At 43.0% G+C, this 25,955-nt stretch overlaps 2 protein-coding genes across 3 annotated transcripts; both read left to right on the forward strand.

Moving 5' to 3' along the window:
* The first annotated feature begins 213 nt into the window (after nucleotides 1-213).
* On the forward strand, nucleotides 214-20,374 carry MTMR11 (myotubularin related protein 11). 2 transcript variants are annotated; one of them, XM_058159840.1, is made up of 17 exons: nucleotides 214-284; nucleotides 2,591-2,665; nucleotides 3,218-3,354; nucleotides 3,885-3,957; nucleotides 4,350-4,492; nucleotides 4,928-5,006; nucleotides 5,227-5,383; nucleotides 5,961-6,048; nucleotides 6,558-6,646; nucleotides 7,191-7,321; nucleotides 8,262-8,334; nucleotides 8,975-9,045; nucleotides 9,965-10,137; nucleotides 16,240-16,410; nucleotides 16,546-16,794; nucleotides 16,886-17,167; nucleotides 19,558-20,374. In XM_058159840.1, exons 1-17 carry the CDS (start codon nucleotides 239-241, stop codon nucleotides 19,672-19,674), a joined length of 2,154 nt encoding a protein of 717 aa, XP_058015823.1. In that variant the 5' UTR covers nucleotides 214-238; the 3' UTR covers nucleotides 19,675-20,374. The 2 variants fall into 2 exon arrangements, with proteins under 2 accessions (XP_058015823.1, XP_058015822.1); XM_058159839.1 differs by lacking the exon at nucleotides 214-284 and adding an exon at nucleotides 295-780 and having other exon boundaries at nucleotides 2,593-2,665.
* A 1,748-nt stretch (nucleotides 20,375-22,122) lies between these two features.
* Nucleotides 22,123-24,677, forward strand: SF3B4 (splicing factor 3b subunit 4). Its single transcript, XM_058160804.1, has 6 exons — nucleotides 22,123-22,180; nucleotides 22,356-22,484; nucleotides 22,623-23,165; nucleotides 23,318-23,509; nucleotides 23,746-23,916; nucleotides 24,181-24,677. The coding sequence occupies exons 1-6, from the start codon at nucleotides 22,147-22,149 to the stop codon at nucleotides 24,363-24,365; spliced, it is 1,254 nt and encodes a 417-aa protein (XP_058016787.1). The 5' UTR covers nucleotides 22,123-22,146; the 3' UTR covers nucleotides 24,366-24,677.
* Nucleotides 24,678-25,955: the final 1,278 nt, after the last annotated feature.

Below are 25,955 nucleotides of genomic sequence, written 5' to 3' on the forward strand. Positions count from 1 at the left end.
TGTCAACTGCAAATCCAGGTCTCTGGATTTGTGTTGACTAAAGCAGCTTGGCAACAAGACACCATCCTAGAAAAGCAGAGTGAGCGCCCTGTGAAAAAAAGCAGCTTCCAGGGAAGGGGAGCTGTTGCTGGCAGCTGCATGCAGCATACAGCCATTGCCTGGGCGTCAGTTTCACCCGCCCTGCTTATTCCACAGAAGGAGGAAGGTGTCAGTTTCACAGAGAGGACTGGAGGATTGAATGGCCCTCCTGCGGCTGCTCATTTCCAAAAGGGCCCATTGCAGCAAGGGGAGGGGGGGAGAGGGAGGCCTCCAAGGAAAAGCCAAAAGCCGCGCCTTGCAGTAGCTAGTAACCCTCCTACACGCACAGCTGCTGGCCAGCTTTTCCAGATGTCCCCTCCAAACAGCAGCAACATTTTATTTTTCAGAAAGGACTCTGATTAAAATTGATCCGTTCTCTCTGCTTCTGCCCTCTCCAAGGAAGACTTCGGCATATGCAGAAGAGCTGCTTCAGTTATCTTGCCTCGTAGGAAAGAGAGACTTGGGAGGCATCTGATCACCAAGACCCCTACCCTGCCACCCCCAGCCCTTGCCTGCATTTCAGATTCAAGGCTAATCAGAGGGGGGATTTAGGACAGGGACTTCTTTCCCTTCTTCCTGTATTTCTCCCACTGCACTCAAGAATAGACTCACCCCCTTTTTTATGGGGCACAAAAAGACACTACAATGCTTTCTATATCCAAGAATTCTTTTAAAATTAAACACCCTCTTCCGGATACAGGGGTAAGTATTGAATCTACCTGTTGTTTTGATGTGTGAATGAAGGTTGAGTAACTTTTTTTGCCAGCGGTTTGGGGAAACTGGGGGAGGAGGGGGAATATGGCTATGAATATATCTTCTGGGTTTTCTACTGTAATATTCTCAAATGCAGCAGAGGATTAATTACTCTGCAAGATCCTTCTAGTGTGAAGAGGGTGATGTGTGAGGTCTGCTGCGAGGGTCTAACTAATTACGCAATGGGTAAATTATACAGTTATTACACCTGGTGGTAGTGGTATGCATATGGGGAAGTTAATTCTATATTTTGTGCAAATGTAAAAATGTTTCAAAGTGGCACCTGTGTTATCCAGTTCTTCAAAAATAATGTGTATTGAAATAATTGGGGTGCTAACTGTATCCCTGCCACCAGGAAAAACTTGGATTTTTAAACTCCCTTTTTAAACCACACTATTATCAAAGACAAGGCAACCACTAACATCAATGTGTTCTCTTGCACAGCAGAATGGATGGACAGCATCACTTGTAAATAAATATGTTAGTAAGAAGGGATGGAAAAACAATAAAGTTAGGTGTAATGACTGGATATCCATGGCATTACCTTGGAAAATAATCTCAATGCAGCCAACTGTTTTTGTGTTCTTTTAGAAGATTTAGAATACTGCTGCAATTTCCACAATTATTTTGTGTAAAGATCTGCAGGAGTTCCGGGTCCAAACCCTTAAATTGATTCAAAGCACTGGTCTCCCTTTTTGTTTAAAGCAGTAATAATTTTAGAAATGGGTGTTTGTTTTCTGTACGTTATGTACTTGGCCATGGATCGTTTCAGCAGGGCAACATTCCCGTTAATGATTCACAAACATTTGGAATGTTTTTTAAAAAATCCTGCCGCCTGGCTTTAATGCTTCTTTGGCTTTTGAGCTGGTAGCTAGGAAACCCAGCCTCTTGGCCCAAGTGCTTCATTCCAGGGTTTCTGCTATGACCAGGCGGCTGATCTCAGGCAGTTTCTTTAGAACAGCCAGGGAGAGTAATAAGGCCAAATAAAACAGGTTAAATTCTGTGATTCTAAAGTGCTTGTTTCAATATGCTTGACATTTTGTCTAATTAATAGTTAATGTATATTTTTCTGCTTTAGTTGTCTTTATTTTTCCAAGAAAGGTCTGTTCTTTCTTACTATTACATGCATTCTCTTTCTCTTTCCCTTCTGACCTTTTTTGCATAATCAAGCAATGTTTTCCAAACTGAGGCAAAGTATGCATGACAGAAGTCAGCCAGTTCAAATGCTGTAACAATCACTGGAGCCAAGGATACAGGAATATATAATCAATCTAAAGTTTATGAATCGAGAACATTTGTAGCTATGAGGGGTCCGTGGTGCTCTCTGAGTTTGCTTTTTATTTTAGATTGACAACTGTCAATCTAAACTTTAGAACGTAAAAGAAATGGTAGGACAGACACGTGCTTGATTTTACTAGCACTGTCAGAGAAGGTAGGGGAGAAAATATTTTGCAAGGTGATTTACTGATCTCTTAAATTATACTTGGCCTTGAAACTTTGGTGTAGTGTAGTAGAGTACAGTCCTGTAAACTGCCAATATCTTGTGCAACACCCCCCACCCTAAAATTATGAAAATAATATGCAAAATAATCCCTTGTCTCTTTTTTCACTAGCACTGACAAGACAACAAGTGTTGTCTTTTTTATCTCCGCTTGGGTATTACTTTAAGAATATGTTTTACTAGTTCAAATTAAAGATCTTTGCTTCTAGGAAACACAATTTGTGCTGCTCTGGTGACTATCTTCATTTCTTTCTCTGCAGCCCAGGAGTCCAAAGTCCCCCCACATGAGCATAAAGAGGAATGGAAATTACCATACTCTCCAGTGCATTGCAGGTAGTGGGGAAAATGGGCCAATATGGGCATGCATGCACATGGATGTCAGTCTTGGGCTACATTTCTCAAGCATGCTGAGATTGCATGGAGAGGAAAAAGCAGAGCTAGAAATACTATTAAAAATGGAGTCAAACTTTTTACTGCAAGGAGGATATGAAGGGTTATGAATGGTTCACTTGAAGTCACTCTGCTACATTATTTCTTATATATAAAATACATGATCCTTCATTATATATCTAACTGACAGTTAGAACAATCAATAAGTGGAACAACTTGCCTGCAGAAGTTGTGAATTCTCCAACACTGGAAATTTTTAAGAAAATGTTGGATAGCCATTTGTCTGAAATGGTGTAGAGTTTCCTGCCTGGGCAGGGGGTTGGACTAGAAGACCTCCAAGGTCCCTTCCAACTATGTTATTATGTTATTATATACTTAATGCATGTAACTCATTAAGTACTTCACATATTACCTTCATATATCCCATTAAGTGGCACTTAAAAATGAAAGACAAAACCTTTGTGGTTGTCCTTCAACTGTTACTGTTTATTTCAGGTGAATATATCCAAGAAGCAGCAGGCCATGTTAAAAAAAGCAGTTCTTCCCGAGATGGAGAAGGCCATATTCCTGGCACACTTTACTGTACTAATCTAAGAGTGGCCTTCTTACCAGATTCCTCTCCAAACAACGAGGTGGGTTTGGTGATTGATTCATTAATAGCAATTCAGGCTTTGCCTAAAAGCAGAGAGCAGCAAGTGAGGAACAAGAATGGAGAGGTAGGAGGAAAAGATGGTTCGGAAGTTGTGCAGGCACAGGACTCAGAAAAGCAACATAGAACGCAAGAATTCTTGGTTCCTGCTCAGTCACAGAATTTTAAGCCTGCCTTCACAGAAGGACTATTTCCTGGGTTTGAGTTACATTTCCATTCTAGATTCAGTGGAAATCCAGTGAGAAAGAGAAAAGAACACTAGTCCCTCCAACAAATCATCTCTCCTCATCCCCGTCCCAGTAATTCCACTATGAGATGGTTCAGTTCTTTTAAAACAATAAAGAATCCTGACCATTATCTCTTGTGACAAGGAAAAGTGGTGAAACCTAGTGTTGTGGGTGTACCTGTGACAAGGAGAGATTCTGTATGTAAGTGGCTTCTGCCGAAACTGTGATTCAGGGAAGAGATCAGAAATATGAAAAACCAATTAAAAGTTCTTTCTTTTCCTTCTAGAATGACTCTTGCTGTCTGTTTATGTGCAGTGACTATGAAGTGGCCCTTCCATGTATTGGAAAACTGGTGGCTGGTAGGTTTAGAGGAAAAACGCCTATTTAATCTTTGGGTTTATAATAGCCAACTATTTTGTTCTTAGATAATTTTGCTCAAGGTGCAAGAAATCAATCAATGCTTCTTTTCCATTTCACAGAGATATATTCATGAGAATATTGTTCATCTTGAAATACCTCTTCAAATCTGTTAATATTTTCCATGGAATATTTTTCTTTTGTTCTTCTGAAGAACAGAGACAGAATCAGGGGTGTAACTTCATCCAGTTTTAGACTTGTAAACTGCGCAAGGCAGGAAACGGTTGTGTTACTGCTCTGTGAATTGACACTGCTATTGGTTGTTCTAATAATCAGTCTTTCCCTCACAGCAGCCTTCCTCCTCCTAATAACATAACTTCTGTTCTCACCCCAGTGAATAGTTTCACAAAAGCCAAGGTGCTGACAAGCACATCTACACTGAAGTTCATTCCTGAGGAACTGATCATCTACTGCCGAGATTTCCGGGTGCTAAGGTTTCAATTCCACGAAAATGGTTTAGAACCTCAGGCCTTCCGGGTAAGTTATGGAGGTGAATTCAGCAGAAAGAATCTAGTAAATGGCGAGTCTAAACACAGTCCTTCTGCCAAAAAATATTCTCTGCTGCTTTCAGAAATCAAATATTTGTATGACCCGCCTTTTCTGCAATTAAGAAAATATGCAATTCTTTCCCCCTTCCTAATTCTGGCACTGGAAAATGCAAGATGGCACACACTAATTCTTCTCATTGGGGTAAATAATATTTTAGATACGAGAATCATTGGCCTCATTCTTTCGCATACTTTATTAACTTCTCCTTAAAGGCAGAGAAGCCTTCTCTTTTTAAAAAAACAGATTACTTCTTTTACCCTTGGCCTGGATGCCACAGATGAGTGGCACAACAGAAATTTCTAGTCCCGCCTTAGACAGGAAGCCAGCTAGATGACCTTGCTCTTCCATAACTTTACTTTCCAGGTGACAATGGCCATTGCACAAGCTCAGGAAAACAGTGGCAGGGATGCCTGCTATGAATACTTAACTCTGAAGAATTTGGGTAAGTAGACGTAGAACCCTAGAGTCATAAGGTTGGAAAGAGGCCTTGGAGGTCTTCAAGTCCAACATCCTGCCCCAGGCAGGAGTCTCTATGCGATCTCAGATAAACTGTCATCCAATCTTTTATTGAAAACCTCCAGCAATGGAGCACTTGCAACATCAAAGAAACAGGGAGATTTTATTGAAATACGCATCTCAACACATTGACCTCTGTGTTGTAGAGAACAGTTGCCTGGCCAGACAGGACATACAGCTGCAGAAAGAATTCTCAGTAGAGCTTTTTGAGACTCTCTGTGACTGGGAGAAGGAGCTGAAGCGGCTCGGTGCAGCTGGCTGGCGAGTCAGCCCAGTCAATGAGCGCTTCGATATGTCTACCAGGTAAATATCATTTTCAGGAGAATGGGAGACGCTTGCCCACCAATGGCAAATGTTGCATTGAGGGCAGATGCACTGATGGAGAAGTAACAATGGAAAGGTGTGAAGCCAGGATGAATGGGAGAGAGAAGTTGGAACCGAGTCCTTCTGTCGCTTAAGGCTTAAGCCAAGGAGCCTACATCTGGAAGCTCTTGCAGCAATGGTGAAAAGCTAGTTAGTGTTTGTGCTGTGTAGCCAGTTAACGTGTTTGTCTTTTTTTAGTAGAATCTTCTTAAACCTCAGGTATTTTAAAAGTATGCAGGGAGGTTCTAATAAATTAATATTTGAAGCTGTCTTGCTGCACCAAGAATCAGGCATGGAATTAACCACATAAAGGTGGAGCAGTAAATATTAGATTGTCCTTTCCGAACACATACATTAAAAATCTATATTTGGCAACCACATTCCTTCCAGATGTGTTAGACTAAGTCCTACCCTGCCCATACTAGCTGGGGATGGTGGAGTGTAACTAAAGGGTACCAGGTTGCAGAGAAGTACTTTGTAAAGTTTGATTTCAAATGTGTTTGTTTCGTTTTAACAGCCTTCCCAAATACTTGTGGGTCCCCAGTCGATTTCTGGACAATGAGCTGAAAAGAGCCTTTGTGCATTTCAATGAAAGACGAATACCAGTTGAGTATAAAACAGTGATTAGACTGTGCTGTGCCACACACAAGAACAAGAGGGCAAATGAGGGAGGGAGCCTTTCTGTTAAGCTGCAAACAGAGGAGCAATGGGAGGGGACATTTATTCCTCACAAAGGCTGAATATAGCATGCTTCCAAGTTCCCACAACCTGAAAGATTAGGTTAAAATGGAGCCAGGTATGACTACCAGTGATTCAGTATAATGAGGAAACTCACTTAGTATATTGTGTGAATCATGCTAAAATTAAACCACAACAGGATTTATTTCTAAGAGCATAGCACGTTCTATGAAAATTAAGAGTTGTGCTTTTTAAACCTGCATTTAGCATCATATGCAAACCCAGTCTGTAAGCATGAAAGAGGAAATGTTTTCATGTTGGAATACCTGCCTAAAAAATGTAATACCATTTAGAAGAAAAAGAGGGAAGTCTGAGTGTGAAGATCAGAAAAATCTGGCTTAGAACTCAAGTTTTTCCCCTCTGTTATTATGACCAGAGGTTGTGCTGGCATCACCCGAGAGGCAGTGATCTTCTTAGAGCAGCTAACTTCCACACTAACTCAGATCCAGAGAAGGAAGATATAAGGTATACGCCAACGAGAGAAACTCATAGCTAACAGTAAGACATGGAATTTTCTGCTCTTGAGAAACCAATTGGTTGAAAGACAGGGATGACTGGGAGGGGTGGGATGAATGATGCCCATGGGTGGATTACCAAAGACTGTGGGACAGTTTGAGGGGAGGGGGGATAGGGGGTCAGGACATCAGCAAAAACATGGAGAAATTATTACTTCTATAGCTCAGAAAGTCTGTCCTGGTCCTAATGTATCACTTCGTTAATCTTGGCTAGGTCTTGGGGGGGGGAAGCTGAGAGGGGCCAGGCTTGCAATTCAATATGGAACTGAATTCCATTCCATCTTTTACATGGGAACCATTCATGAACTGCAGACACAAAGGATCCAGAATGATATAATCTCAGCAGCTTTACAGAGTTGCATTTTCACACAGCCAAAGCTCAAAAAGCTATTAAATTTTTGCAGTGTCAAAATTGTGCAGTACCTTAGACTACTTTTTTTTAAAAGTCTCATTTCCTGGAGTAGTACCTTCACCCTTCCTATTTCTCTCTGAAGGGCAATAGAAACACTATTGTTTGCTGGACATTCTCAGTGTGTAATTGTAGAAGCAACTGCTGATCTTCCCAGCCTTTCCGAGATCCATCAGTCTTACTCCAAACTGTGGAACCTGAGCCTCTGCCTGACTGGTAAGCAGAATTAGAAGACAACTCTCCTTCTAAGAAGTGTGCCACACGCATATTTTAGCACTAGCAAGGACAGACCAAGAGATCTCTCAACCCAATCATTAATTATATCAGAATGCCTGTATAAGTGAATAAAAGATACGAGATGACAAGTGCTCTACTAACATCAGATCATTAAGCAATTTTGTCAGCAAGAAAATGGCATAAGCAACCAGATAGGTTTGAACATCAAAAACAGGTCGAATGCTAGAGACAAAACTCCCACTTGGCTATATTAATTTAAACATAAACACACTTAAATGAAGTCAGAAATTCAATTCAATCGCTAAGAAATCCAGAAATACCTATGTGGATAAGAGTTAAAGATCAGGAAATCATTGGTTCAAATACAACGCATGGCCTTAAGAAAGCTATTCTTAGCTTCAATTCTCACCTAATTTGTGAGAATATTCTACAAAATGTCAGTAAAATTACTCCAAGCATGTTAACATATTTTAAAATCTATGTGAAATACTTTAAACTTAGCAAAATAATGCATAGCATAGGGCCTGAGGAATTTCCCATAACATCCGCCCAGCTGATTTAATCCTACAGGGTTGAAGTGCTCCAGGTTTCTTCAAATAAAAAATGTTCTCTCAGAAGTAAGTTAGAAGGGCAACTTCTCTCCAGCAGTGTCCACCCTCCACCCCCAAGAACTGGAGGGCCCCTTTCTGCTGTCAAGATCTGGCTCTTCATTTCATTGCAATTTCCCTTTTATCCCTTTTTTACTTTATTGGTTTTATTTTTAGATTTATGATACAGCTGATTCATTGGGTTTGGAAGCCTAGGATTCTATTCCTAGGCTTTTAATGAGCCTTCTATTATAAAAAGATGTAAAATATCCCTACTTTCACAAAACGCTGGTATCAAATTTAACTTCATTGATACTTCTTGCTTCTCCCAGATACATCAGTTGCCCCATCTGATGAGAAATGGCTCTCAAGTCTGGAAAATACACGGTGGCTGGATCATGTACGGTAAGAGGTCTCAGACTTCTATGATAGCTGCCTGGACTGGAACTAGTTATCCCATGATTAACTCTTTCAATCACTGATTGATTAAGAAACAGGTTAATTAAGACATTAATTCAAGTAATTCAACTATTTTCAAATGCAACTGCCTATACATACATGGAAATTATGGTGGGAAAGCTCTGGTTCTGTTTTTTGCTCTCTTTTAATGAAATAAGGCCTGTCTCTTTTGAAAATGTAGAAGATCGTTTACAAAATGACTTCTAGCTTCCTTATGATTTGAGAATTAGTTCTTGCAAGATGAATCTTAATTAATTCATCTTGTGTTTTAAAGGCTGATTTTAGTTGAGAGGTAATTTTAGATTCGCCAAAGATCTGCTATGAAGAGACTGCAGGGAAGAACCTAATGTTTGATTCACAATGCTGCCGTTTTTACATCATTTTTTAAAAGCCCAATGTTAGCATGGAGATATGAAAACCTTTCAAATGATTTATATTAAATATGACTAGTTATTCACTATATAAAAGAAACTGCCACACAGTGTATTCTTCAGAAAGACAGGACAATTAGAAAAACAGGAAAGGCTACATGAGACTTATACTTTTTGCTCTCAACATCTTGAGAAATGCTACCTTCCTTGTCTAGGTTATGCTTGAAGAAAGCCAGTGAAGTGACTCTTCTGCTAACAGAGAGGAGTCGATCAATTGTACTGCAAGGTAAAGTAAGTTCCTTGGTCCTTAATTCCATTTTCAAATAATTGCTTGAAAATTGTTTGACCATTGTTTGCAAACTGTAATGTATGGGTGCACACAATAAACCATCATTTCATAAATCAAGCTACAATTTATTGAAGATAACCAAAAAATCCATGCTGTTCCAGATTTTCATTAGTGTTTATATCAGGCATGTGTCAATATGGGAGCTAGACAGAAATCTCGAAGGACCAGAGTAATTCTTTGTCTTCTATGAAAGCTGCAAGGCTTTCCTGATTTCAGTTAATTTATCACTCTTTGCTATCCACAATCTGTTATGCAGCATCTATTCATAAACACAACCTAACTTTTTTTTGGGGGGGGGTGTCTTTTCCCAGTGCACTGTTGCAATATAGGTAAACAGAACTGCCTACTTTTGAGAAAACACACTTCCCATCCCTGTTTGATTCCTCTTACAAATAGGATGATAGTTGGATGACTATAGTCAAAGTTAATCTACAACAAAAAATATTCAAATCAGCTGACCAACCTCCACCCCCCAGGCTTATAGTAAAGTTAAAAACAAAAACGAAACAGGTCACTAGCTACAAAGCCCAGTGCAAGGGGATTAAAACCAAGGAGATAAGGCTTTAATGGGAAATCCTATTGACAGGAAACTAACCCTTTCCCATGGTCACGATATTGATTTGGAAACAGTGCCAAAATCCCACATGAAGAACATCATATTTCACTATATTATTTCTGTTTATCCATAAGCTTTTAAACAGAATCTATGGTATGTTTCCTATTGCATCTTTGTGAATATTATAATTTTGTCTTCCTTGCTATTTCTAGTAAGTAAATCCATTTCTCTGCATATTAATAATTATGCAAAAATACCATGGCTCACAAACTCTTTTTAATCTGTTCCATTTCCTCCCAGAATCAGATGACAGAGATTTGAATTGTTTGCTGGCTTCCCTAGTGCAAGTGCTTTCAGATCCCTATATGAGGACTATACATGGATTCCAGAGTCTGATCCAGAAAGAATGGGTAGCAGCTGGCCATCCTTTCCTGCAGCGGCTCAATGTACTCCAGAAAAATGACCAGGATGAGGTCAGTTTGTTTTATGAGCTAGGATGAAACGGTGCCTTTAGGCTATTTGAAATAAAAAGTGTATATGTAAAATAAAATGAGATTTATTTTGGTGTAGTGGTTGAAGTGCTGGCCTAGAAACCAGGAAACTGAGTTCTAGGCCTTTCTTAGGCATGAAAGCCAGCTGAGTGACTTTAGGCAGTCACCCTCTCTCTGTCCTACCCACCTCACAGGTCTAGTGGTGTAGGAAAAATAGGAGTAAGGAATATCAGGTATGAAATCAGCCTTCAGCGGAATAGAATAGAATAGAATTTTTATTGGCCAAGTGTGATTGGACACACAAGGAATTTGTCTTGGTGCATATGCTCTCAGTGTACATAAAAGATATGTTCATCAAGAATTCTAAGGTACAACACTTAATGATAGTCATAGGGTACAAATAAGCAATCAGGAAACAATATCAATATAAATCGTGAGGATACAAGCAACAGTTATAGTCATACAGTCATAAGTGGAAGGAGATGGGTGATGGGAATGATTAGAAGATTAATAGTAGTGCAGATTTAGTAAATAGTTTGACAGTGTTAAGGGAATAATTTGTTCAGCAGAGTGATGGCGTTCGGGGAAAAACTGTTCTTGTGTCTAGTTGTTCTGGTGTGCAGTGTTCTATAGCATCATTTTGAGGGTAGGAGTTGAAACAGTTTATGTACAGGATGTGAGGGGTCTGTAAATATTTTCTCAGCCCTCTTTTTCACTCATGCAGTATACAGGTCTTCAATGGAAGGCAGGTTGGTAGCCATTGTTTTTTCTGCAGTTCTAATTATCCTCTGAAGTCTGTGTCTGTCTTGTTGGGTTGCAGTGTTATGACCCAGGCCCAAGTAGGTAGTAATAAACTTAGTCTGTGGAAAAACAAATTTTATTCAAATAGCTGGGAATTACTTCATTCCCAGCGTCATTCAACTCAAAGTAAAACAAATGCCTCCCAACACAAATTCCTCAGTTATCTCACAAACCTTAGTCCAATTAGGCAAACTGCCAAAGGCTCTTCCTGGCAAACATCCAGAAGCCACAAAAACAAAGATGTATATGAAGCAGAAGACGAAGCAACGTTGTTTTCCAGCAAAGCTGAAACACCGGTGCTGGTCTGTTTTAAGGCTTATGGGAGGGGCCAATCATCTCTTGGCCCTACTCCCGAGTTGTCCTCTCTGCTTGAGCTGCTCTTGCCTTCTGGCAGCTCTTCTCATGCGTGCATTAGGCTCCTCCTGTTCCTCTGCCTCACTACTATCAGTCTCTGGAAGCTCTGGAGTCCGCACCTCACTTCCCGATGGCCTGGCCTCAACTCAGCCTCATTGCTGTCTGACTTATACCAGCTCCGTAGGCTGCTGACGGACCACAACACTATCCCTCACCGCAGGGCCCTTCCCCCGGGGCTGACGATCCGGATGTGGCTGGGACGGGAATTGATCATGGAAGGCTTTCACTAAGGCAGGTGCATGCACGGAGGTTGCATCCTCCCAGATGAAGTCCTCAGGCCCATATCACTTCCATGCTGGCAACCTTGTAATCGGATGGTTCATCTCCATCATGTGGTGCTGGTTGGGGATGGTCAAGTTGGCGGAGTGGACAGGCGGGACAAGGAGGGATCTATGGAACACTGGGTGGGCACACATTGAGCATGGCAAGGTCAGGCGATAGGCCACCAGGTTACTAATTGCCTCAACAGGAAACGGACCAAGGTATTTGTGGTCTAGCTTCCTGACCGGCCTGTCAGATAGAAGATGCTTGGTGGACAACCAGACTCGATCCCCCACAGCCAATGGCGGAGTCACCGGTCGAGATCGGTCCGCGACTCTTTTATAATCCTCCTTGGCTTTCTCTAGATACCATCGCACCAACTGATGGACGGCCTGCAATTCAGACAGAAAATCATTAGCTGCCGGTACCAGGGAGAAGAGTTGTGTGAGGGGAAAGAACCGAGGGTGATATCTGACATTAGCCAGGAAAGGGGTTGTTTGCGTGGAGGTGTGTTGCGAGTTGTTGAACACAAGCTCTGCTACTGCCAAATAATCCGACCAATTGTCTTGTTGCTGGTTCACGAAGCAGCGCAGGGATTGCTCCAGAATGCCAATAGCTTTCTCAGTCCCGCTGTCAGTTTCCGGATGATGTACCGATGACAGGCAGATCTTTACATCCAAGGCCGTCATCAGCCCTTTCCAAAACTGGGCAGTAAATTGAGCCCCTCGGTCTGATATGACCCTATCTGGTAGGCTGTGGAGCCAGAAAATGTGTTGGATAAACATGCAAGCGCTGGTGTGAGCCGTCGGTAACCCACGACATGGAATGAAATGCACCATTTTGTCAGCATGTCCACCACCACGAACACGGTTGTGAATCCACTAGACGGAGGCAAATCTGTCAAGAAGTCCATGGAAATGGCACCCCAGGGTTTCTCTGGTGTAGGCAATGGCTGGAGTAGCCCTGGAGGGGCTCCCATTGCCGACTTGGCCTGTCAGCAGCGAACACAGAACGTGACATAAGCTTGGACATCGTGTCGCAAGCAAGGCCACCAAAAAGCATGGGAAACTAGATTCAGTGTCTTAAAGAGGCTGAAGTGCCTAGCCGCAGGATTATCATGGCACTGCGACAAGATAAGTCCCCGAAGTGGCCCTACCGGCACATACAGCCTGTCTCAGTATCGCAGAAATTCATCATGAAACATCTATGGAGAGGCAGGCCCTACCTCTTCCCTCCATTGCTCCATGTAAGCATCATGCTGCTGCACTTCCCGTATATGATCCTGTAAATCCACTGGTTTCTGAACGGCAGAGAAAGATTCTACAGGCAACACTGTCTGGAGCGGAAGCGGATCTTCGATGTGGGAATACTGTTGATACTTCTCCTCGTGGGCCGGAAAACAAACTGTTATGACCCAGGCCCAAGTAGGTAGTAGTAACTTAGTCCATGAAAAAACAAACTTTATTCGAAAACCTGGGAATTACTTCATTTCCAGCGTCGTTCAACTCAAAGTAAAAGAAATGCCTCCCAACACAAATTCCTCAGTTATCTCACAAACCTTAGTCCAATTAGGCAAACTGCCAAAGGCTCTTCCTGGCAAACGTCCAGAAGCCACAAAAATAAAAATGTATACGAAACAGAAGATGCAGCTACAACGTTGTTTTCCGGCAAAGCTGGAACGCCGGTGCTGGTCTGTTTTAAGCCTTATGCGAGGGGCCAATCATCTCTTGGTCCTACTCCAGAGTCGTCCTCTCTGCTTGAACTGCTCTTGCCTTCTGGCAGCTCTTCTCATGTGTGCATTAGGAACAGGCTCCTCCTGTTCCTCTGCCTCACTACTATCAGTCTCTGGAGACTCTGAAGTCCGCATCTCACTTCCCGATGGCCTTGGCCTCACCTCAATCTCATCGCTGTCCAACTCCATTGCCGGCTCCGTAGGCTGCTGATGGACCACAACATGCAGAACCAAACCAGACAGTTATAGAGGTGCAGATGACAGACTCAGTCATTCCTCTGTAGAACTGGATCAGCAGCTCCTTGGGCAGTTTGAGCTTTCTGAGTTGGCACAGAAAGAACATTCTTTGTTATGCTTTTTTGATGACATTTTTGATGTTAGCCGTCCATTTTAAATCTTGCGATATGGTAGAACCTAAAAATTTGAAGGTCTCTATTGTTGATACTGTGTTGTCTAGTACTGTAAGAGACGGAAGTATGGAAGGGTTCTTCTAAAGCAGGGGTAGTCAACCTTTTTATACCTACCGCCCACTTTTGTATCTCTGTTAGTAGTAAAATTTTCTAACCGCCCACCGGTTCCACAGTAATGCGCCGTGTATCGTCTGTGCATGCCTCTCGTGCATCGTGGATTGGGTTGGGGGGGTGCCGGATACTAGCTCTGGTTGTCTGTTACAGCTGGGTGGTGTGGGGGGAGATGCATGAGCTATTCTGGGATGAGGCTCTTTTGTTTGCGGTCGCACTATAGCGCCATTTAGTTTCACTTACGTAACGTGAACTAAACTTATGTGCGGGCAATACAAATAGTATATTTTCAGAAATTTAAATTGTCACAGGGAATTTTATTTATTTATTTATTTATTTATTTTTATACTTTTATACCGCACCATCTCCCTTAGGACTCAGGGCGGTTCACAGGCATATTAAAATATAACAATAATAAATAAGCAATTTAAAACCCAATTAAAACAAAATATTTCAATCGCCAAATAACTAAAACAGTAAAAACCGGTTAAAACCCATTAAAATTAACTAAAATATTTTATTCTTAGGCTAGTCCAGCTCGTTGAAATAATAGTCTTCAGTTCACGTCTGAAGGTCCGGAGGTCTGGGAGTTGCCGTAACCCTGGAGGAAGCTCGTTCCACAGAGCCGGTGCTGCCACAGAGAAGGCCCTCCCCCTGGGGGCCGCCAACCTGCATTGCTTGGTCGACGGCACCCGGAGGAGGCCCGCTCTGTGGGAGCGCACCGGTCATTGGGAGGCTATCAGCGGCAGGAGGCGGTCTCGTAGGTACCCCGGTCCTATGAAAACCTAATGAAAATGTTTTTAAATAATTCAATGAAAATTTTTTAAAGTCAATTAAATAAAAAAAAAAGGAAAGTGCTTCAGTATTGGACAAAACCTCTACCGCCCACCATGAAAGCTGGAATGCCCATTAGTGGGCGGTAGAAACCAGGTTGACTATCACTGTTCTAAAGTCTACCACCATTTCTATGGTTTTGAGTGTGTTCAGTTCCAGATTGTTCCAGTCGCACCAAGACGCTGGTTGTTCAACCTCCCGTCTGTATGCGGATTCATCATTGTCTCGAATGAGACCAATCACTGTTGTGTCATCTGCGAACTTCAGTAATTTAACAGATGGATCGTTAGAGATGCAGCCATTGGTATAGAGAAGTGGAGCACACCCTTGGGGGAACCCTGTGCTAATTGTATAGGTATCTGATGTGATTCTGCTTAGCTTCACTTGCTGTTTCCTGTTTGTTAGGAAGCTTATGAGCCACTTACAAGTATGTTCAGGTACCTGTAGCTGATTTAGCTTAATTAGAAGAGTGTCTGGAATGATGGCATTAAAAACTGAACTAAAGTCTACAAAGAGAACCCTTGCGTAGGTCTTTGGAGATTCACAATGTTGTAGGATGTAGTGCAGAGCCATATTAACAGCATCATCTGTTGATCTATTTGCTCAGTATGCAAATTGCAAGGGATCTAACAGCGGATCTATGATAGTTTTTAAGTGGGACATCACTAGCCTTTCAAAGGTTTTCATGACTATAGATGTTAGAGCAACTGGTCTGTAGTCATTCAGTTCCTTGATGGTGGGCTTCTTTGGCACTGGGATGATAGTAGAGCATTTGAAGCAAGAAGGAACATAGCATATCTCTAATGATTTATTGAAGATTCGGGTGAAGATGGAGACCAATTGTTCAGTACAGACTTTTAAGCAAGTTATCTTGTCTGGGCCTGGAGCTTTTCCTGGCTTTTGTCTGTGAAATAGGTCTTGCACTTCATTTTCTGTGATCACTAGGGGTTGTGAACCCAATGGGATGGGGTCAGTTGTCGGAGGCTTGGCTGTTGTTGATGTGTCTGAGATGAGGGTTGTGGAGATAGGTGGCTGTAGTTTCCTTTCAAACCTGCAGTAAAACACGTTCAGGTCATCTGCCAGTTGTTGATTTCCTTCAGCCTGGAAAGGTTTGCTGTAGCCGGTGATATTTTTAAGAGTTTTCCACGTTTCCTGGTTCATTTGTTGAGACTGATTCTTTAGCTTTTCAGAGTAGCTTCTTTTTGCTGTTCTAATCTCCCTTGTTAATACATTTCTGGCCTGATTTTACAGCATTTTATCACTCAATCAATCAATCAAAAAGGATAAAAATCTAATGAAAATAAATGAAATGGATTTGCAAGGAACCCAAAGAATGGAAGAAGGGATAGCACTTTCTGTCTTTAAAAAACATGGTGTTAAATCCACTATTAAGCATTCATTTTTTAATTCATCCTCTTTTCAGAAAAAAAGTTACATGCAAAAAAGGGATAAGGATTAGAGGAGAGGAGAGGGGAATCACATCACTTTTAATCTGTTGTAATCCTTTTTTTTTTTTTTTAGTCACCAATATTTTTCCTGTTCCTGGATTCCATATGGCAACTGCTGCAGCAATTTCCACAATCTTTTGAATTTACGGAGGCCTACTTGATGGCCATATATGATTGCTGCTTCATCCCATTTTCTAGCACTTTCCTATTCAACTGCCAGTGGGAACGAAGTCGAAAAAATCAGGTGAGCCAAGACTGGCAATTGTGAAAAATAATGGAGTTAAGACTGTTGTCCTAGTTCCTTGAATATTAAAATCTATGAAAACGGGGGAGAGAAACATATATTGGAAATAATTAGTTTTTCTTTCTTTGTATCCAGAATCGTTTTCTCAATCAAATTTACACTCCTATCAATGGCTGGCAAGAAAATCTCTGCTTAGAAATCCTGCAAAAAGGAGGCTATCCTGTCAAGAATGTAGGGCACACAAATTTGTCTACCATTTGGAACTGGCTACTCAGGTCCAACCCCTGGCAGATAGCACAATTCAGGAACCCCTGGTACAATGGGAACAACTTCAGCAATGGAAGCACTTTAAACAAAAATTTCCTATTCACAGATGGTGACAAGGTGCGTATTAATAAACGTTAAGGTGTTATTTTTTAACATTTGGCTTGCTAGATTCATAGCCAATTATTTTTCTACATCCTTTTTCCTCTAGATGGAAAATACTTCTTCAGAAAAATGGACCTTGTATGTTTTTTCGAAAGGCTCTCTCAGTCTGCAAACCCACATTTTTCCTTGGAAAAATGGGACCCTCTCCAAAAAGTGTTTTCATCGTGTTCAGGCACTGGAGACTTCTAGAGAACAAGAAAGGTCTTGGAAGGCCAAATCCAATGGCAGCTTCATTTACCATAATGATTTGCTGCTGCTTCCATCACATACAGGGACTTCAATACGTTTATGGAAAAGGTGTTATCTTCGGGGGAATCCAGAAGTTCAGGTACAAAAAAAAACCCAATAGAAAAAAGCCTCAGCTGAAATAATAAATTGCCAAATATAGCTTTTGAATTGTGTGTGTGTATATATATATAGATCTTTGGTTATTCGGGTTTTCTCCCGCGTAAAATTGGAAGTGTCTTGGCGACGTTTCGACGAAGTCTCATTTGTCATCTTCAGGCTTCAGCTTCGTGCTTCTGGGAGCAATGTGTGACTGCAGCTGTTTCTTCCTTTTTAACTGCTAGTGGGGGTTTGAACTGATTGGGTGGGAGCTTGGCTGTGCTCTGATTGGATGGGGTTTTTGTGCTCTGATTGGCTGGGGTGTGTCCTGTTTGGGTGGGGGCTTGGTTGTGCTCAGATTAGTCTGAGCTGCAGGCAGATTTGAGCTGGTGAGCTGCACAGCTGTTGTCCGGCTTCGTGGTCGTGGTCGTGCTACATCTTCATAGTGGGTGTCAGTCTGCTGCATGTATGGATTGGAGGGGTTTGAAATGGCTAATGTTGCAGCTGCGGTCTGGCTTCTGGTCCTTAATCGTGCTTCATGATCAGTGTGGGTTTGGGTCTGCTTTCTGGGTGGATGTGTGGTGGTGACATCCTGTGTGGACCTCGTGAGTGTGGGTCTGGTGTCATTCCTCGTGTTAGGGACACGTTTGTCAATAAGGGCAGGTTTCCAAATGGCTGGTAGGCGGGAGGTATCATCTCGTTTGTTCATGCTGTGTGGGCGTTTTTCTATCTCGATGGCTTCTCTGATTATTCTGTTGTTAAAGTGTTCAGTTTTGGCGATAGTTCTGGTCTTTTTAAAGTCAATATCGTGTCCTGTGGCTTTAAGGTGTTGGACCAGGGAAGAAGTTGGTTCCTCTTTTTTGACTGAGTTCTTGTGTTCTTCAATGCGTGCACTTATTCTTCTGTTGGTTTGTCCAATGTATGTGGTGGGGCAGGCGGTGCATGGGATTTCATATACTCCTTGATTTTCTAACTCAATTTTGTCTTTGGGGTTTCTTAAGATGGTGGATATTTTTTGGTTTGTGCAGAATGTTGTCTTGATGTTGTGTTTGTGGAGGATCTTGCTGATTCTGTCTGTGGTGCCTTTTATATATGGGAGGAGGGCTGTGCCGTTTTCTTGTTCTCTGTCTTGGATTTTAGTGGGGGGTTCTTTTTGGATTAGTTTGGTAATCTTATTTCTCTGGAATCCATTGGATGTTAGTACGTTTGTGAGAGTGTGTAGTTCGGTTTTTAGGTGTTGTTCGTCAGCTAAGCGTTTTGTTCTGGAGATGAACAAAACCTCAGAAAACATATATGATGTTATATGGATATATATATATATATGGATATATATATATTGATAATATATATATATTGATGGAGTCTGTAAAAGCCTGTTCATCACCTCATCTTTACTGCCTCGGTTCCAAACATTGCACAGTAATGAAAATTATTTTTCAAATGGGCAATGCTATTAATTTGCATTGTTCCTAAATAATTGTAGCGCATTCACTTGTATGCCAAAAGCAATTAAAATCTAAACATGCACTAAGGCCTCAAACACCTTGCATAATGTTAAAAAATGACAGACTTGTGCTGCGGGAATCCTTTGTGTTCTCATCTTGCGCTTGCACACAATGTCTTGGTGCCACCCACAATCTGTTCCAGACATGTATATTTTCCTGCTATCCACTGGCTCAGCAGAGGAGCCAATTTATTTCTGGTTCAGCCGTGATGAATATGAAAATTATTTATTAAAGGTTATACACTGCTTACTCTTCTGATTCTGGTGAACTGGAGATATGGTAAAAGTGCCCATTCCATTTGAAACACTGAAGCTCCAAAGAGTTTGTGGGCAAACCATTGCTCTTGCCTCATACTACTTCCTGGCAAGATTTTTCTTAAGCAATTATTTTATTTATTTAAATTTTTATACCGCCCTTCTCCCGAAGGACTCAGGGCGGCGTACAGCCCCATAGAAACTGCTCTATGTGTAACAATTCCCCCACCCCCAAAAAATGTTTGTGGGAGAGGAAATACTATCCTTTTTTTCTTTTGTATTTGCTTGGGATAAGGGGATTTTTGATTAGTCAGAACAAGCCTAGCAGCATCCTCAATTGTGGAAAATATTTTAAAGTAGATTTTCTGTCTTATGAAATTTCAAACTGCAGAACTTTTAATTTTCTGATGCAGTATTTGGATTAAAAGCATACTTCTAGAAATCCTTCTTGTTACATCCTCTTGGTGAAGAATTTGAATCCTGTATTGTTGAACACACACACGGAGTTTAAGTGTAAAAGATGATTTATATATAATAAATATAGTATATTTATAGATATAGTATAGTATAAATATATAGTAGTAGCAACAACTATTTTGTAACTTGAGTTTTTAATAATGTATGTCACCCTTCAGGTTGGCCTCTTTGCTTCCAACATTGTTAAACTCACCGAAGAGCTGGATCTTCTTCAAAAGCGGCTAAACTATTTGCAAGCAAGAGGAAGCTGTAGCATAGCTCTGGAAAATGCATAAGAAGGCCACAACAGCTCATTAAAAATACAAAGTTCATTTTTGTCCTCCCATTGATGATGGATGAACTTCCTGAACATTAGTATTGCTTCTCCTTCATATGAAAACAACCGCAACAAGCTGGGTTTTAGAAATTACTTAAATGAGGCATTGTACTTTATATATTCCATGCATAGTTTTCTAAAATGAACATCCTTCCAAATGAACTAATGTTCTTATGCTGCAGAGACAATGGCATGCTATATATTTACAGCCCTGGAATACAGAAAGATTAATAGGAACTTTTCTTATTGGCTGCCCAAAGAGGTAACTTACAAATGTATTAATAATTGTTAAGTAGCATCAAAAGCTGACTATACATTCAGTAGACAGAAATCATTAACCCTGGAGCCAAGACTCATGCATGATACACTGGTGCACAAATATGTAATCCTTTTAGGTTCCTTCTTCATATATCAAGTTTATTGTTTATTCACTCAATGTGTACTATCCGCTGTATGTGTGTATATACGTACTGTATAGGCAAGTTTGTGTGTGTGTAACCTTCCATATCTTTTATAGAAGCAAATGTTTGCCATAACTTCAATTTTATACTATTTCATAACCTTTGGTTCAGAAGCCTTACAGCAAATAGGAAATTACAAATTTTAAGTAATGGCTTTTTAAATAAAATAAAAATATCTGCAAACGGCATATACCCAAACTATGGTCAAGGACATTTGTGCATTTGATGAAATGGGGGTTGTTTTTCTCCCTTTGTCACAACGTTACAAGGACAAATTGGCTTCCCACAAGGGACCTTTATGCAAATTTTCAAACTGCAATCCAAGGGATATAGGAGTCACACCATTATTTCATATTCACTTCATTTGTTTGCGTGTGTGCTATATACACCTTTTGTGATTTGATTTGCCTTTCTTCTCACCTAGACCAAAAATAAAAAGAAAGAGCAAAGCTTGTTTCACCCACCTTGCGCTAAATCACGATTTGCTGCCTGAAGTTGCCTTTCTTAACCAGCCTTTGAAGCAACTTTGCACAGCCTTCATCCCCTCTGCCAGTGGCTTTTCCTTGGCCAGACTGGCTTTGTACAACACATTGAGCTGGGGGGGAAAAGGAAAGGGTTACTGTCTATATAAAGGCCTGCCACAGGAATATTTGGGGTCTAAATAAAACTCTCTGCCAATTTAGCACGGAGCACCTAGGCCACCTGCCCCTCCTAGACATGTTTGCCTGAGGATTCCGATTTACAGCTCTACCCCGTTCCCCCTGGGGAAGGGGCCCGGTCCCTGAGGGGAGCCCAGACCTTCTTTCCCTTTGCTCACCTAGGCCATTCCCTCAGCCGCACTCTGCCTATGCTCAGAAGCCTCTCCGACTCTATTCAACCCTCAATGTGCGGGGAAACAATTATTTTGCACTTTTTTCCCTGCCTGACGATCCCGAAGCCAAGAGGACGGCAGTCAGACCACAGGACCCATCATTCCCAGTCCCTGGCTTATCCCTACCCTTGCTGGGCCTCAAGCAACTCGCGAGCCCAAAACGGCCTGGCTGGAAGAGGCAGAGGCGCCAATGGCTGCCATTCTATGTGGAGCGGAGGCTCCCACAAAATTTAAGAGTTACTCAAGTTTTTTTTTATCTTTTTTCTGCCTTCTTTTAAAAGGCAACGATTTTCCACTCAGGAATTGGCGCGCGAACCAACCAAAAAGAAAAAAAAAAGCTGAGCGCGTGAGTCGCTACTGCGCCTGCCTGGCGAAAGAAAAAAGCGGGAAAGGGCGAAGAGGAGGAGTTTGGGTTAGGCTCGCGCTGATTGGCCAGGCGCGGTTTCCCTCTTCTGGGCGGAAGTAGCATGACTGGTGGACTCCGGAAGTTTATTTTTTATTTTGTCACAACAGTATATGCAAATATTGTAATAAAAACAGCACATCATATAAACATATATATATATAGGCTAGAATATGTATAAAATATAGGCTAAAATATGTATATGTATATGTATATGTATATGTATATGTATATGTATGTATATATATATATATATATGTATATATATATATATATATATATATATATATATATATATATATATATATATATATATATATATATATATATATATATATATATATATATAAGCAAAAGTATTAATTTGATATAATGAAAGGGAACAATAGGACAGGAACGGTAGGCACTTTTGTGCTCTTATGCATGTCAGGTTATTGTCGAAATGACGCACGCAGGCAGATGCGTTGTCGTGATAGAGTGGCGGGCACTTCATTATTTTTTAATCTGACTTTCGCGAGGAGATGATTATGCGCGTGAGTTGCCCGGTAACCCTTACAGCCAGCTGCCTTCCACTGGCGAGGCGTCCGAGCGTCCGCCCGGGAACAAGATGGCCTCGGCGGCCACGTTGCGCCCTTCAACGTAATTTCCGGCTAGGATCGGAAGTGCGAATGAAAGCCGGGAAGCGCCCGCATCAAGATGGCGGCGGGTCCCATCTCGGAGCGGAACCAAGGTAACGGGCGCCGGGCTCGGGGTGGCGCGGGGCGGCCGCTCCTCAGGCCCGCGCGAGACGCCCGGCGGAGTCGTGGGTTGGGCCCCAGGCGCCATCCTCCGAAAGGGTCAGCAGGGGCGCGGGTCGGTGGGTGGGTGGGCTGGCGCCGCCACCTGACCGCCGTGTCGCCCCCCAGATGCTACCGTCTACGTGGGCGGCCTGGACGAGAAGGTCAGCGAGCCTCTCCTGTGGGAGCTCTTCCTCCAGGCGGGCCCCGTGGTCAACACCCACATGCCCAAAGACCGCGTCACGGGCCAGCACCAAGGTAAGCGGGCGGCGGGCGGCTTCTCCTTGGGCAGCCCGGCGAGGCTTGCTTGGCCAGGGGGCCATGCGCTGTTGGGGCAAGCGAGGGCACCGATGCACAGCGGAATCGCCTGGACCTCTCCCGGTTGTCTCCTTTCAGGATATGGCTTCGTGGAATTTCTCAGCGAAGAGGACGCCGACTACGCCATCAAGATCATGAACATGATCAAACTCTATGGGAAGCCCATCCGGGTCAATAAAGCCTCGGCCCACAACAAGAACCTGGATGTGGGTGCCAACATCTTCATTGGCAACTTGGATCCGGAGATTGATGAGAAGCTGCTGTATGACACGTTTAGCGCCTTCGGGGTCATCCTGCAGACTCCGAAGATCATGCGTGACCCAGACACGGGCAACTCCAAGGGTTATGCCTTCATCAATTTTGCCAGCTTTGATGCGTCAGATGCTGCCATAGAGGCGATGAATGGACAGTACCTCTGCAACCGCCCCATAACCGTCTCCTATGCCTTCAAGAAGGATTCTAAGGGGGAAAGGCATGGCTCAGCAGCTGAACGCCTCCTCGCTGCGCAGAACCCCCTCTCCCAGGCCGACCGGCCACATCAACTCTTTGCAGACGCTCCACCCCCACCCTCGGTGCCCACGCCGGTGGTTACCACCTTGGGACCAGGGGTTACTCCTCCAGGTACACCAGTGCTGGGGCTGGTAGCTTCCAACAATTGTTTTTTCACACCACTTGAGTTCTTAATTTCTGAAAACGTTGATGAGTGATGCAACCAGTGGGTTTTTGAGTGCTTCCTCCAGTATTTCAGGGTGTTCTGTGATTTTCCATTATAGGCATCCCTCCCCCTGGATCATTTCCTCCACCCGTGCCCCCTCCAGGAGCTTTGCCACCAGGATTGCCTCCAGCTATGCCACCTCCACCCATGCCACCAGGGGCTGGTGCCCCAGGACCTCCTTCCACAGGAGCCCCCGGGGGGGCACATCCTCCGCACCCACATCCTTTCCCACCTGGTGGGATGCATCCAGGTACGTTCTGTGATTTGGTCAACTTTCTTCTTAAAAGACCGGCTCCGCCTTTGTCACTGTAAGAAATCTCAGCATTGGGGGCTATGGGAGAGTTTGGGAACAGTGGGGTCCAGCTGTGGCCCCTGTAAGCCAGCTGTATGATGCGAGTGGGATCTTCCCAACACACTGCTGATCTGTGTCTTTGGAACGGTGTGAATGCATGCATGAGAAATCTCTGTCTATTGTTGCCTTCCTAGGGATGCCTCAAATGCAGGTCCATCATGGAATGCCTGGGATGGGCCCACATCACCCTGGACCCCCAGGGGCAGGGGGTCAGCCACCTCCGCGCCCACCTCCAGGCATGCCCCATCCTGGGCCACCCCCCATGGGCATGCCACCCAGGGGACCTCACTTTGGATCACCAATGGGTAAGTGGAAACCAAGGTCTGGGGTATTCCTTTTCTTCTTTCCTGGCTTAGTGCCAAAAAGGCCTATGGGATGTGAAGGATATCAACTTTCCTCGAAGTGGCTTCAAGCCAAAGAAGGGAAATGCAAGCAGTTTTTCTCAAATCCCCCCAACAGTGCAATAGCTCTGACTCTCTTTCTGCCTGAAGCAATTTACCCTCACAGCTCGATGCAGCCGTGGGCATCTTCTGGGTGCCATCTAATGCCCACATGTTTTATTTCTCCAGGTCATCCTGGTCCCATGCCACCTCATGGGATGCGTGGGCCGCCTCCCTTGATGCCACCCCATGGATACAATGGCCCCCCTCGCCCCCCTCCCTACAGCTACCAGCGCATCCCTCTCCCGCCTCGTCCTGCCCAACGGCCCATGGTGCCTCCACGGGGGCCTATGCGGGGGCCTCTCCCCCCCTAGGCTACAATAGGTCACCGGCCTGCCTGAAAACACAACCGCCTCCTGTGAGTCTCCCTTTTTTCTGTTTGTGGGTTTTGTTTTTTTTGGGGGGGGAGTGGAGACAAACATTCCAGCAAGCAGCATCTCCCTCTTTAATGATGAAAAATATGGTCATGTCTTTGGCAGCATTGAGGGTTTGCATATCCTGATTATTACCTGTGTTCCCTTAAATAAAAGCTGGTTTTTCACTTTTCCCTTTTTTAATGATCCTGTTTGTGAAATCCAACTGAAAAACTGCTGTTTTGAAATAAAAAATGAGAATGTTTTCTGTAATGATTTTCTTTGTGCCTATTGCCCTCACAGAGGTTGGAAGGGGATCTGCTCCTTCTAGCAGGGAGGTAAGTGTATTGGGTAGGGAGAGTCACTTGGGGACTTAAGCATCCAATTTAGTAAGACAGGTTGGGCTTTTCAAGTGTAAGACCCCTCCCAGCTATCAGATTACTTTGCTGCTATTACCTTATTGAATGTTGAACATGGGGGAGGTTGCTTGATGCCCAGATGTAAATGCCCTCCAGACGCAGTGGCCATGAGAGATTTCAAGAAAGAGGAGCTGAAAGCCAGTGTGATCATCGCAAGCTTTATTATATGGATAAATATTTTAGCAGTAAGTAGGTGCACTACATTCTGCCATGGCAAGGGGTGGCTTGTAAATCTTTTATAATTGTTCACAAAATAAGATGGGTGAGAAACCAGAGTATCAGTGAGATGCTATACCTGGGAATTCCTCATGGTCTATACCTGGCATGCCACCTGCCTGCATTCCCAAAAAACAGTCCGTGCCTCTTGCTATTTTTTTATAGTAAAAGTTCATGCAGTGCTTAAACATGGTGTTAGTTTGGGCCTGAGTATATAGGGTTGTCCTTCCCTTTATGACCGCTAACTGTGGGAGGAGGGAATCTGCAAAACAACCCATTCCTACAACTAGATCTTGTGTGCCCCCCCGGGCAGATTGCAGAGTGACATGCCCTCTGCAAGGAACTATGGATCACCACTTCAACCCAACCATAGGCCACCTTCCAGAAGGCCTTAACCAAGATGCTAAACTTAGGTCTGAATTTCTCCCCCACAGAGACAGATAAAGCTGTTGATACAAAAATAACAGGGATTGACCTAGTTGACAAGATGCAGAAGACCCTTGTACCTGAGAGTAAGAATGGGATAGAAGTGGCCTGCTGGGTTGGAGTGAGGCCGAAGGATAGTAATGGGTTCCACTCGAGTACCCAGAAAGAATGGTGTAAAATCTATGAAGCTTCCTGGTTTCCACATAGTTGGTGTGATCACAGGCAAAGAACTGATAATTATCCCACATTCTGAATGTTAAAAAATATCCTGTTAAGTAAAATTCAACACCTCACAACAGTGCTGCGTTCAGACTTAAAGCTGTCTCTTTATGCTCTCTACACATCCCTTTCCAAGCAGATAAAACTTGCAGCACATATTTTAATCCCTGGTTGTTATGTCTTGGGGAGTGAGACCAGGATCTGTTCTATTTTTTGCAGGATCCCTAAATTTCAGGGTTTTGGAACTGACATACTTTTGGAAAATGTCAAA

Source organism: Ahaetulla prasina, chromosome 17, assembly GCF_028640845.1.
Source record: "Ahaetulla prasina isolate Xishuangbanna chromosome 17, ASM2864084v1, whole genome shotgun sequence".
NCBI classification, from domain to species: Eukaryota; Metazoa; Chordata; class Lepidosauria; order Squamata; family Colubridae; genus Ahaetulla; species Ahaetulla prasina.

Excerpts from the sequence above, each read along its gene's own strand:
- MTMR11 (XM_058159839.1), top strand. The coding sequence starts at position 724 with ATGCTTTCTATATCCAAGAATTCTTTTAAAATTAAACACCCTCTTCCG. Across the intron at positions 3,355-3,884 it reads ATTCCTCTCCAAACAACGAG|AATGACTCTTGCTGTCTGTT; the intron begins GTGGGTTTGGTG and ends TTTTCCTTCTAG. Across the intron at positions 5,384-5,960 it reads CGCTTCGATATGTCTACCAG|CCTTCCCAAATACTTGTGGG; the intron begins GTAAATATCATT and ends TCGTTTTAACAG.
- SF3B4 (XM_058160804.1), top strand. The coding sequence starts at position 22,147 with ATGGCGGCGGGTCCCATCTCGGAGCGGAACCAAG. Across the intron at positions 23,510-23,745 it reads ACCTGGTGGGATGCATCCAG|GGATGCCTCAAATGCAGGTC; the intron begins GTACGTTCTGTG and ends TTGCCTTCCTAG. Across the intron at positions 23,917-24,180 it reads TCACTTTGGATCACCAATGG|GTCATCCTGGTCCCATGCCA; the intron begins GTAAGTGGAAAC and ends TTATTTCTCCAG.